General features: G+C 43.0%; 1 protein-coding gene across 3 annotated transcripts in view; it reads left to right on the top strand.

The window, feature by feature from the left end:
- map3k22 (mitogen-activated protein kinase kinase kinase 22) overlaps positions 1 to 13,458 on the top strand; it is an 84,054-nt gene that overhangs the window by 29,774 nt on the left and 40,822 nt on the right. For all 3 annotated transcript variants that reach the window (XR_014620364.1, XR_014620365.1, XM_084326511.1), the window contains exon 4: positions 11,238 to 11,347. Coding sequence is in view for 1 of the 3 variants with exons in the window: in XM_084326511.1 (XP_084182637.1) it covers positions 11,238 to 11,347 (110 nt within the window). In the remaining 2 variants the exon portion in view is untranslated. The remainder of the gene's footprint in view (positions 1 to 11,237; positions 11,348 to 13,458) is intronic.

The raw sequence follows: 13,458 nt of genomic DNA, 5'->3' as shown, positions 1-13,458 counted from the left end.
TTTTTGGAGTCGGGTGGCTAGAACCTTGGCATATAGCTTAAGATTGGCTCCGAGAAGACTTAGGGGCCTGTAGCTGCCACATTCGGTGGGGTCCTTATCCTTCTTGAGTAAAACAGATATAAGCGCCATATTGACGTCTCTGGAGAAATTGCCCTCTTTGATTGAGTGTAAAATCATCGAGAGTAATAAGGGACCGAGTACATCCCAGAATGCAAGATAGAGTTCCGGTGGAATGCCGTCCCATCCGGGAGCCTTGCCCTGTTGCATATCCGCATCGCTTCTCTAAGTTCAACCAGCATGATAGGAGCAGCTAACAGCTTAGCACTATCTTCTGAGATCTGTGGTAGGTTGATTTGATCAAGAAAATCCTCCAGCTTGGTATGATCAAAGACCACCTCTGACTTGTACAGGTTGGAATAAAAAGAGTGAAATGTATCATTAATCTTTTTGGGGTTGGTGGTTACCTCCCCCTGTTGGTTCTTAATGGAAGGGATATCCGCAAATTGCTCACTGGCTCGTATCTTCATAGCTAGTAGGTGACTAGGCCTGGAGCCGTGAAAGTAGTAGTGCTGTCTTGTTCTGTGCATCTGAAATTCAGATTGTTGTCTTAAAATGGAGTTAATCTCCTTTTTCACTACCTTAATTTGAAGCTCCAGTCGACTAGAGTAGTTGTGCTGCAATGAAGAGATCAACGTGGCATGAAGCTTTTCCAATTCCACCAGCTTGGAGACCCTTGCAGAGATTAGATGCAAAGAGAGTAGTGCTACTTCTGATAAAACCCTTAACCGAATCCCATAGAATTCTGGGGTCCTGTACCGAACCAGCGTTAAACTGCAGGAATTCAGTGAGCTTCTCTTTAAATTGCAAGTTAAACTCTCCATTTTTCAGCAGTGTAGAGTTAAAGCGCCATCTAGGGGCGCGGGACGTTATTTTACTGAGTGAACCCTTAAGTAGGATAGCTTTGTGGTCTGAAAGTGCTATAAGTCAACATCAAAGCTATCAAAGAGACGTGGGAAAGAAAAAAAATAATCAATCCTGGAAAAGGTCTTATGTCTCAACGAGAAGAAGGAATAATCTCTCCAGGATGGGTTGAGCGATCGCCACATATCGATTACCCCCGTGTCCTTAGACCAGGCCTGTAGGGCTGTGGTAGCTTGCTTCTGATCAGAGGTTTCAGCGTGATTGGACCTATCAATCAGTGCATCCCAAACTGCATTAAAATCAGCTCCTACTATTAATGAGTAATCAGGTAGTTTCAGCATAGCTGCAGTGAGTACAGCATAAAAGTTAGCGTCATACACATTAGGGGCGTATGCAGAAATCAGCGCAATTTTCCGGTTAGAACATTCTATTTTAGCAATAGTAATTCGGCCATCAGCATCAGACCACACATCTAACAGTTTAATATTAAAATTTCGCTTCGCTATTATGGCTACACCACGGGCCCTGGTGCTAAAAGAAGAAGAACTTATGTTATGGTAAAATGTATTTGCCAGTCTTGCGTTATCCGCCAATAAAAGGTGTTTCACTCAGTAACGCAAGGTCCACATCCTTACTCTTTAGCCACTTTAGTACACTTGTGCGTTTATGTGGTATATTGAGACCCCCTGTATTCCAGATCAATATGTTCAAATTAGGCTGCAGTATGACTGAATGTAATTTGTTTGGAGTAGAACACCATGATAGATATATATCCACTTGTTAAGGTCCTATTGAGTTCCAAGTGTGAGCGTGAAAATAAAAATAAAACGGAGCGAGTCGACTGGAAAGAAAAGCAAAAAACACAATCCCCCATTCCCTCCCCCCTCCCCCACTTCAGAATACTTGTCCGGTATCGATCAAGCATCAGTTGGTCAACCTTGACCGAGCACAGCAACCACAACAACATTATGTATCTTAACCATACTAATAACTTGTAAGGAATATTGTAACAATTTAGAAAAAAGGAAACCACTTCACTCAACTGAGAGAATAAATCTATGCAGAGTTCAATGCGAAGTTCAAAGTGCAGACGATAACAATAGGTGCATTAAAACATAGCTCGTCTGAGTTGAACTTGAGAAAAGGCAACATGCGTACCCGTCATTGAGAAAACAGAGGATACAAACCTTGAGCGTAATCATTCAGCCGGAGCAAAAAAGTCATGGTAGACTTGTGGCATTGGTAATGTTAGCTAGGAGAGCTGGACAACCAGCACACCTCGAGCTTAGCTTAATCAGGCTCAAGGCCTGTTTTCCTGATTCACGTAGATAGCTCCGCCAAGAGAGGGCCATCCCCCTCGACTGGCAGATACGTTAGCACATAGCTCTTTTGAGTGAAACCTGTGGAGCACAGTTTGTCCAAGTGCAAACTTGAAAAAAGACAATATGCATAACAGTCAATGCGAAGACCAGTGCAAAGTTCAATGCTCAGACAATAAAAAGACCAATGCGTTAAAAAGCACAAGTCGTCTGAATTATACTTGAAAATAGTCAATGTGCATACCCATTTCTGGAAATATACAGGGTAGATAAACCATGAGTGTTACCGTTCTGATTAGGGCTGGGCGATATAACGATAACGATAAATATCGCGATATATTTTAATAATCGATATCGAATATCGAAATTAAAAAAAAACGTTTTTTTTTTTTTTTTTTTTTGACCTGCAACAGGGCAGTTTTAAAACCAGAGACAGTGGACAGACTTGTCTTTCTTGCCTGCAACTTAAAATAATGGCTTTGCTTGTCCAAATGACAATACTGACCAAATTGAGATTTATTTTTCTCTTGTCCATTTATTTTGTTTGCTTTCTAATTTAAAATACAGTTTGAAACCGTCTGTACACAGTAGGCTATGTGTGCTAGCAGAACTAGACTCCAGTCACGAGTCACGGTGCACATGTGCGGTGGTTTGTCCACCAAAAAAGCGCCAAAAGATCGAAAATAAACTAGCAGAGCCAGCACTGTTCAACTCCCCTGGAGCCACAGCCAGCAGAGAAGCCGGTTTACTTTCGCTTTTAAACCAGCTGCAGCCTGAGAACTGGAGTGTGAGGGGATGTAACACTAAAGATGGCGGCAATGACAAAGAATTGCTGCAAAATAAACATACATCTGTTGTTAATTTAAAAAAAAAAAATTAATACTTATAACAATTCGATAATTATCGATATCGAGAAATATGATAACATTATCATATCGTTATCGCGATATGATTTTTTGCCATATCGCCCAGCCCTAGTTCTGATTGGCCGAAAGGCCGTGCTAGGCGAGTGGAATGTTAGTTAGCTGAGAGAGCCCGAAAGTTAGCATAGCCTGCGCTTAGCATACCAAAGCTCCGAGGCCTGTCACTTCCCGATGTCCGTAGCCTGCTCCGCCGGGGCCGGCTCACCATCCTCGGACGGGGGGGGCCGCCGTGCCGCTTCGAAGGAAGGCTATAATCTCCAGACAGGTTTTGGCCATTCGAGGCCGTTTTCAAATGTCTAATCTAACGAATTGTGTTTGCTCATAAAATGCTTAAAATGTTAAATGTGATTATAATAGACGACTGTTAATGTATAGCAATGTGCACGGCAGCGTTTCCGTTAGCCGGTAATTACCGGTATTTGACCGGCAAAATCTGTTGAAGTCCGACATATTTAATCTCTCCGGTCATAATGTCCGGTGAAAATAATTCCCTCTAAACACAATTAGATTATTTGAATTGTATTAAAATAGGCTAAAATTAAATAGCCTATGCGATGAACGAAACAAACAATCATTACATTTGTTTCATCGTTGCTTCACCAAGCAGCCGGTCTAATAATGACATCCTGTTGTCAGCGCGAGCTGGCTGCTGATATATTTGCGAGAAGCATCCATCTGCCGGCCGGCAGGGTGCAGTACTCCAATTCAGCCATTGGCAATTCAGCTGTTGGGTGGGGGCGCTGCCGAGCGGTTTCCAGACCGGACCTAAAAACACTGCTGCTCCATGCTTCACGTAAATATATCAGCAGCCAGCTCGCGCTGACAACAGGATGTCATTATTAGACCGGCTGCTTGGTGAAGCAACGATGAAACAAATGATTGTTTCGTTCATCGCATAGGCTATTTAATTTTAGCCTATTTTAATACAATTCAAATAATCAAATTGTGTTTAGAGGGAATTATTTTCACAGCACATTATGACCAGCACCAAGTCGTTGGGAGGTAAGATAAGATAAGATATTCCTTTATTGATCCCCTTGGGGAAATTCAGGCATCATAGCAGCATGGGGGGGAGGGGGGGGAGGGGTACAGGTAGTTACCGGTAATTGGAGTGGAGATATACATCACGCAAACCCACGATAATGTTGCCGTCTCTCTCTGCCAAATTTCTCAGTTCTTCGCTTGATATAATTAATACAAATGTCCAATATAACGGAATTCGTTAGCTCATAAAAATGTGATTATAACAGACTGCTGTTTATTAAGGTCGGGCAGACTGCCCACCGACACCTCAAGTCGGCAGCAGCACGAAGTCTCGAGGGACTCATTTTATTTGGAATATATTAATGACTGTATATACGCAAAAGTAGCCTAGTTTTAAGTTAAAATATTATAAATGCCTTGATGATGTCATTCTTTATATAGGCCTATCAATTGTTTTTAAGCTCAATAAACTCTGACCGGAATTTATCCCATTTGTCCGGTAGATTGAAATCTACCGGACACTCAGACCTGCAAAAAAAAATTCTAACGGAAACCCTGGTGCACGGGCTGACTGCCTGCAGACCGGCCGTCAGAATGTTAATTTGGGATAAATAAATAATAATGGGTTTCTTTCTTTCTTTATTTCCATTGTGCTTGTGCATGATGACATACATAATCAAATGTCCAATCTAATTGTTCTATTCATGCAGATATATGAAGCATTTTTAGTAAGGTGACTAACCTCTCAAGCACTCATTGCTTTGTTCACTCATACTCAGGGCCCGAAATTAGAGCCCGCCACCCGCCATTGGCGACCAGATTTTAGGTTTGGCGAGTGCCAGTGAGAGGTCTGTCCGCCATGTGGCGGGTCACAAAATAGTCATGTAAAATAATTAAAACTGCAGTGTGTTTTGGTCTTACGACAGGCCTAATTTGTGGCTTGTTTACCGATGTCACATCCACTACTCTTCTGTCCTGACTGCCTGTGGCGCCTGCTTGCACTGTAGGGAGCTAACGTTAGCTTAATAACTTTAAATAATAATAATAATAATGGATTGGATTTATATAGCGCTCTTCGTGACACCCCAGTGACCCCAGAGCGCTTACAGAGTCCATTATTCGTTCATACACAGTCATACCGGTGGTGGTAAGCTACAATTGCAGCCAGAGCTGCCCTGAGGCAGACTCACGGAAGCGTGGCGAATAATCATCGCCTACGGCCCCTCCGACCACCACCAACATTCATTCACATGCATACACATTCATACGAGGCAAGTAGGTTAAGTGTCTTGCCCAAGGACACAACGGCAGTGGGATGGACATGGGCTTGAGCGGGATTCGAACCACCAACCCTTCGATCATTGGACTACCCGCTCTACCCCTGAGCCACGCCGCCCCACAAATGGGTTACAAATAATGTGGAACTATGGAAAGAGTAAGCCGACTGCTAAAAAGAAAACCCACCGCGGCAGCGAGAGCGGGACCACCTAACAAAAGAACGTTTCGCAGAGCTTTTCCTATCATTTCATTATAGACACAGACAGACCATGAAGCTATTTAGCGTTAGCTGCTAATCCTGGAAACGCTCAAAGCACCGTCAGTGAGTCCACAAAACCTGTTCCATTAGTGAGGAAAGGGGTTATATTAACGAGGCTTGACAACAGGGGTTCAAGGATAACTTCACATTTATTGGCTATTGGTTTCTTCATATCGCTTCATGCATCCAGGCTCCGTGTGTTCTGTTGACATCCTAGTCTAGTGTGTGTGACATCATCAACTATGCGACTCAGACGGAGATGCATCCAGCTGCAGGACCGCAGAACCCATACGAGGCTGCATACTATTGCTCAGACGGGGGCTCTCTCTCTCTCTCTCCCCCCTCTCTCTCTCGCTCTCTCTCTCTCTCTCGCTCTCTCTCTCTCTACGTTCAATATGATTTAAAGCCAAACGTTACACTATAAATACTAACTGGATAGTTGATGACTATTTCATTTCATTATCTGAAATATTCTAAAATCATTAAGTCTGCTATAAGCCATTATCCCTTTGTGTGTGATTATTATTTTCTCAAAGTCAAAAAGAAAACCAGAGGACTCTGATGAGGACATGATTGAGGAGGTTTAAGTTAGGTTTATAAAACCTTCACATTTTATTATGTTCTGTTAAATCCTGCAAAGAGGGTAGAGTGAGGAGTCTGATGATGTTTAACAGTAGGTTACAATTTAAGCTTAAGATTGAATTGACATGTATTGATTAATCAATCATCAATAAATATATTAAAATAATTTGCTTAAAATTTTACTCTGGCCTCTTATTTAAGTGTATTCTTCAACATAATACCCCATCTACTTGAAATGTACATATACATTTACATATATACATATATATATGTAACACAAAAATGCGTAATTTTTTTTGGCTGGTAAGAAATATGCTTGGCGGGTAGATGGCCGGTGAGTCAAAAAGTTTATTTCGTGCCCTGCTCATACTCATTTGTCATGTTATTCAATATAGGCAGTGTCCTGAAATAACTTCATATATCAGTAGTGCCAAATTTCTCAATTCTCCGCTTGAAATAATTAATCAAAATGTCCAATCTAACTAATTTCGTTTGCTCATAAATTATAGCCTACTGCTGAATAACATGGACAAATACATTATAAATTAAACTTTTATTCTGGAGCATATGAGTGGGCGGTGGTACAATTGGAACGTGAGTGCAGTCAATAATGATAATAATAATAATAATAAACGTATTTATATAGCACCTTTCATACAAGGATTGCAGTTCAAAGTGCTTTATATAATGAATGTACACTCTGTACTGGGCTCTGTTAAGGAAGGACAGGACACACTCACTGAGAAACATTGCTTCATACTGAAAACTAGGAAGCAGAGACCCTGACACTGGTAACGTCAAACCGTCCGACTACTTGCCAGCTGGACCAGCTACCCTCCCCACTCCTCCAGACCATAGCACCAGACATCCTCCCATTCCTAACTGCAACCATCAACTCCTCACTCAACTCGGGGGTGGTCCCCACCTCCATAAAACAAGCCAGAGTCACGCCGCTCATAAAAAAACCAACCCTGAACCCTACCGTCATAGGCAACTACCGTCCTGTCTCTCTTCTCTCCTTCCTTTCTAAAACACTTGAACGTGCTGTATCCAACCAACTTACTGCTTATCTCTTACAGAATGACCTCCTAGACCCTAATCAGTCAGGCTTCAGGACTGGTCACTCCACAGAGACAGCCCTCATTGCGGTCACAGAGGCACTTCACTTAGCAAAAGCGAAAGGCCTCTCCTCTGTCCTGATTCTCCTAGATCTATCTGCAGCCTTCGACACAGTCAACCACCAGATCCTCCTTGCGGCCCTCGCAGGAATGGGAGTGGCTGGCTCTGCGCTGACATGGCTGTCATCATACCTCAATGACCGCTCCTACCAAGTGTCATGGAGAGGGACCCTGTCGGCCACCCGCCCCCTGCGGACGGGTGTCCCCCAGGGCTCGGTTTTAGGACCCCTTCTCTTCTCCCTCTACACTAAATCACTGGGTAACATTATCACGTCTCATGGCTTCTCCTACCATTGTTATGCCGACGATACTCAACTCTTCCTCTCCTTCCCTCCCTCAGATATCCACGTCTCTGAGCGGATCTCGGCCTGTCTGTCCGACATCTCAGCCTGGATGACGTCCAACCACCTCAAACTGAACCTAAGCAAAACAGAATTGCTCCACCTGCCGGCCAAATCCTCCCCCCTAACCGACCTTTCAATCACAGTCGAGAATACAGCTGTGACTGCGTCCCCGACCGCCAAGAACCTTGGTGTTGTCCTCGACGACCAGTTGAACTTCTCTGCTCACATCGCAGCGACGACCAGAACCTGCCGATTCCTCCTGAGCAACGTCAGAAGGATACGCCCCTTCCTGACAAAAGAAGCCACCCAACTCCTCGTCCAATCAACAGTCATCTCCCGCCTCGACTACTGCAATGCACTGCTCGCTGGCCTCCCGGCCACTGCCACTAAGCCTCTTCAACTCATTCAGAACGCAGCGGCCCGCCTGATCTCAAACCTACCGAAGTCGGCCCATGTCACCCCACTTCTTAGGGACCTGCACTGGCTCCCCATTGCTGCACGAATCCGCTTCAAGGCCCTCGACCTAGCATACCGTGCGGCAAAGGGAACCGCTCCCGCCTACCTCCGGTCAATGGTCTCTAACTACACACCCTCAAGACCCCTACGCTCTGCATCTTCTGGCCGCCTCAGACCTACTCCTATCCAAGCTCCGGGAGGGTCATCAAAGAGAAGTCGCCTATTCTCAGTCCTTGCCCCACAATGGTGGAATGAACTACCCACCCCAGTTAGGACAGCCGAATCACGTCCAATCTTTCGCCGTCGACTAAAGACGCACTTCTTCAACCATTATCTGAATTAAAAAAAAAAAAAAAAAAACAATAAAAAAATCTAACCCTAACTAACCGTACTGTCATGCACTTGTCCTAATAAACTAACCTACACTGTAGCACTCAACACTTTGATGAACATTGTTGCTCAGCTGATAGAGTTGTGCCCTTCCTGATGGCTTGTCGTACAGAACTTGTAAGTCGCTTTGGATAAAAGCGTCAGCTAAATGACTAAATGTAAATGTAATGTGAATGCATAATAAAACAAGTAGCAAATAAAAGTTGCATCATGATGCAAAATCGAAATCAATCAACATTGGGAAACATTGGGAAAGCCGACAACGTTAAATAACAATATTTAAATAATAAATACGATTGCATGGGATCTCTGGGTGGGTGGCTCAATATCATTCTTGATTTCATCCAGTAGATAAAGGATTGCTTGAGCTGGCAACCTGTGTCTCCGGATGATTTCGGTCTCACTTAAATAAAATGGGTGATATTCTCCTTCGAAATATTCTTTCACGGGCACGCCTGGCATTACGATGCCTGCGTCTGCCAACAATTACTGCTGCCATGATCACCTGTGACGCTGGCAGTGACGCTGGCATGATGCCCATTTATAACGCTTAGGGCTTTGCGCTTAGCGCTTAGTTACCACCAAGTCTGTGAAGACTGTAGTTGCGTCTCGTTAACTGCTCGCTGCAATTTGCGCCGGGCTTTGTGGATTGGGAGTGGCTTTGGACGAGGTTCATTTGCATAGAAAGGGGACATGTTCCACCCATATTACCTCATTTAAATATGCGCTAATTGCACCGGACACAATGCTGATGGAACGCAGTTACCACCTCATTTCACCCGTTGCGCGTCCTCTGTTTGATAGCAAACTGTGTTTCAGCGCTATTTGCACCGGCTTTAGATCGGAAAAAGATGCATACTGCACCTTATGTGTATACTGTATACTTACTTCATCAGAGCATATATTTAGCATTTTTAGATTATATATATTATATTCGCTTATTAGATTATATATATATTGTAACTATATTTATTGTAGGGCAAATATAACTGAGAGGGCATACATACCCTCATCTTGCACCTTGACCTTTTTACACTGCCTACTTGCCCAAATGTACATGCCCAGAGTTAATTATATTGTTTACACTGCCTTTTTTTATAAACATTTTATTTTTACTTCTCCACTGTAGTATAATTTTATGACCTGTATCATGTCTTCTACTACCTGTACCCCCCTCCCCCATGCTGCTATGATGCCTGAATTTCCCCAAGGGGATCAATAAAGGAATATCTTATCTCACTCACTCACTCACTCACAAACACACACCCATGTGCACGCACACTCACACACACACACACACACACACATACAGACAAATTGTCATGGCTCAGGTAGTTTTGTACCACAAAAGGAAAGGTGAGGAGGAAACTGGAGAGCCATAATGTTTTATCCCCACTTGACGGAGGAGAGAGTAATGACTACAGCGCGATGGCGTTATGATGATGGTGGTTTGCGCCACAGAGGTCAGGCAGGTGACACAGGATTGTTTTCCGCATTGGAAACTCCACAGATAGCATGGGAGCAGGAAGTGAGCAGGCCAGGTGTTCCCTTACTGTGACTGACCTGAGCGCGACATACGCAAACCACAGCGGCCCATGTGACTGACACACTGGGTTTATTGTTCCTAACATAACGACATAACTGTAGGCTTGATCTTTTTCTCTCAATTCCCCACAACAGTATTGATTTCTATGAATAACCATTAGTGTTATTGCTAAGCAACGTCACTTCATATCACTGTGGATCATTACCATGGTGTTTGCATCCACCAGTAGAAAGATTTCACATTATGGACTGGGCTATGTGCCATGTTTTATTTTTGGTTCATTAAAACACTTGAACGGGATGTATTTTAGGGCCAAAAAATATATTGGATGCATTGTTGACTTTGCAATATGAAAGAATGCAATATCCATATTGTAAAGACTGTAATGTTAAACTATCTACAGTAGTAGGGCTGCTCAATTATGGCAAAAATGTTTATCACAATTACTCACTGATTTGAGAACATCATATGACGACGACTGAATTACTTTTACCTTTCTTCTCGACCATTGTGAAGGAAGGGTGCACTGCGTTTACAACACAAGACAAAACATAATTTAATCTCTATCTTGTTTTCACGATTGTGGGAAGCCAAAATCGTGAATTGAAATTGAAACTCTGATTAATCGCCCGGCCCTAATATCTTTATCTAATGTCAAATGTAACATAAGAAATGCATGTAATTCATGGAAGAATTTAGTCAGAGGTGCTTCAGTCACATCTAGAAGTACTACATTGTTATAATACAAGGACAAGTCATCGGGTCACATTTGCATTCCCACAATACAGCCAGAGTTGTAACACTTTCACTACCACACTACAAAGGGTTAACGCTTTCACTGCCACACTACAAAGGGTTAACCCCTTCACCACCACACTACAAAGGGTTAACCATTCACTACCACACTACATAAGGTTAACCATTCACAACCACACTACAAAGGATTAAACTACATGCTAACCTAAAAATAAACGATATTGCAACTGCAAGCTACATCACAATTCATCTGCTACAACCATCACAGTATGATAATATTGTCTCCTTCCTTCCCTTTTAGATGACGAGGAGGCGCTCAACTCCATCATGAAGGACCTGGCAGCCCTGGGCCGCTGCTACGCCCAGCATAACAGCCACAAGTCCAAGAGCAGGACCTTACTTTACAAACAGGTAAGCGCTACTACGTCATCACCACTCATGAACTCCACCTGAATCTGCTACTACGTCACCACTCATCCACTCATATGAACTCCACCTAAAGCTGCTACGTCATCACCACTCATGAACTCCACCTGAATCTGCTACTACGTCACCACTCATCCACTCATATGAACTCCACCTAAAGCTGCTACGTCATCACCACTCATGAACTCCACCTGAATCTGCTACTACGTCACCACTCATCCACTCATATGAACTCCACCTAAAGCTGCTACACAGGATGCCTGACCTCTGTGTGTTATTTGTGAAAACTAATCGTAGGTGTCGTGGTTCAAATTAGGGATGATCCGATATTGATATCGGATATCGGGCCCGATATGACTAAAATAGCTAGATCGGGTATCGGAGACAAATTATTTTCTTTATAATAATATAATATAATAATAAATAACAATTCAGTACATTTATATCTGTGTTCATTTGTTTTAAGTCAAGCCTGATGTTGCCTTGCACAAGAGAATGATCCCAGTCTCTTCCACACAGTGAGGCATACAGTTTATTAATTGAACAATGGGTATCAGATCGGTACTCTGTATCGGCCGATACCCAAAGCCCATGTATCGGTATCGGGACTGAAAAAGTCGGATCGGTGCACCCCTAGTTCAAATACAGTCCATAACTGGCACTGAGGAGATCTTCTCTGCTTTCCCCCTCGGGGTGTACCTACAGTATGTTGGCCCGAGGAACAATACCTCAGCTTCAGGTCCCGCTTGACCCTTCGTTGTACTAAGAGCTAACGAGGTTCGACAGTGACCAATAACCGTTGAAACGGATACAGCTTTGTATCATTTGAACCCGCCATCTAACCCAAGCACATGTCACAGGGCTCAGTGGAAGGGCTTAGTGTGAGGGTGTGTACGCATAGCTGTGTCAATACTTGCGGCTGTCTAGAAATCTGACCTGACACTGTGATAAATGAGTGTCCACCTCTGTCCACTGCTGATGACGAGGGTTAAAATGTCCCAGCGGCCCCCTGGATGGAAGTCGCCCTGGACGGGTGTTTCATCCACCTTTTACCCGCTGCAATCATCTGCACACTGCAGTGCAGAATATAGCTAATCCATGGGAAGCAATGTGTCTCATGCAAATATGTATCTCATGCATAAACATTGCCTATCTCGTAGATGATTGTTGCGTGATAATTGAGCACCTCAGCCTTTCAATTGTTTCAATTTAACACACAGCCATCAAACATGCGTCTGAGCTGCACGCCTGTCATCAAACGCCTGCTTCTCTACGTTCACATCTTGTAATTAGATTGTAATTGATACCTCAGACAAAAAAACGTATAAGTCCGTTTGACGTTTTTAGAGGAGCAATGTTTTCAAGATGGTAAGTTAAGAGTGTTGTGTTCATTCATAGTTGAGCACTTTCTGGTGATGTATCCAGTGGTGGAAGAAGTACACAGTTCCTTTACTTAAGTAAAAGTAGAAATACCCAGATAAAATAGTACTCTGGTAAAAGTAAAAGTCCTCCATTAAAAATTCTAAGTATGCATTCTACATAACGTTTGTGTATTCCAGTGCTTGGGAGCATTCAACCCTCAAACCATTGACCTCTCTATAGGTTATGTTAAAGTGGTATGTTGTCCAGTTATGCTGCTCTGATTAAAGGTTATGTTAAAGTGGTATGTGGTCCAGTTATGCTGCTCTGATTAAAGGTTATGTTAAAGTGGTGTGTGGTCCAGTTATGCTGCTCTGATTAAAGGTTATGTTAAAGTGGTATGTGGTCCAGTTATGCTGCTCTGATTAAAGGTTATGTTAAAGTGGTATGTGGTCCAGTTATGCTGCTCTGATTACGTCCTCTTGAAGTTGAAAGGCTTCAAATGTGAAAGTAGATAATCTTCATAAATCTTTGCATTGTTTTCTATGCAAAATAGTTTTTCTTCAAAGTAACTAGTAACTGATGGCTTCAGATGAATGTAGTGGAGTAAAAGTACAAAGTTCCCTAAAATTAAAACACTCAAGTAAAGTACAAGTACCTCAAAATTGTACTTAAGTCCAGTACTTGAGTAAACATACTTTCCACCACTGGATATATATATCACATTCACACACTCC

The sequence above is a fragment of the Notolepis coatsorum genome (assembly GCF_963971535.1).
Source record: "Notolepis coatsorum genome assembly, chromosome: 12".
Taxonomy (NCBI): domain Eukaryota; kingdom Metazoa; phylum Chordata; class Actinopteri; order Aulopiformes; family Paralepididae; genus Notolepis; species Notolepis coatsorum.
This window is presented reverse-complemented; position numbering and strand designations above follow the sequence as displayed.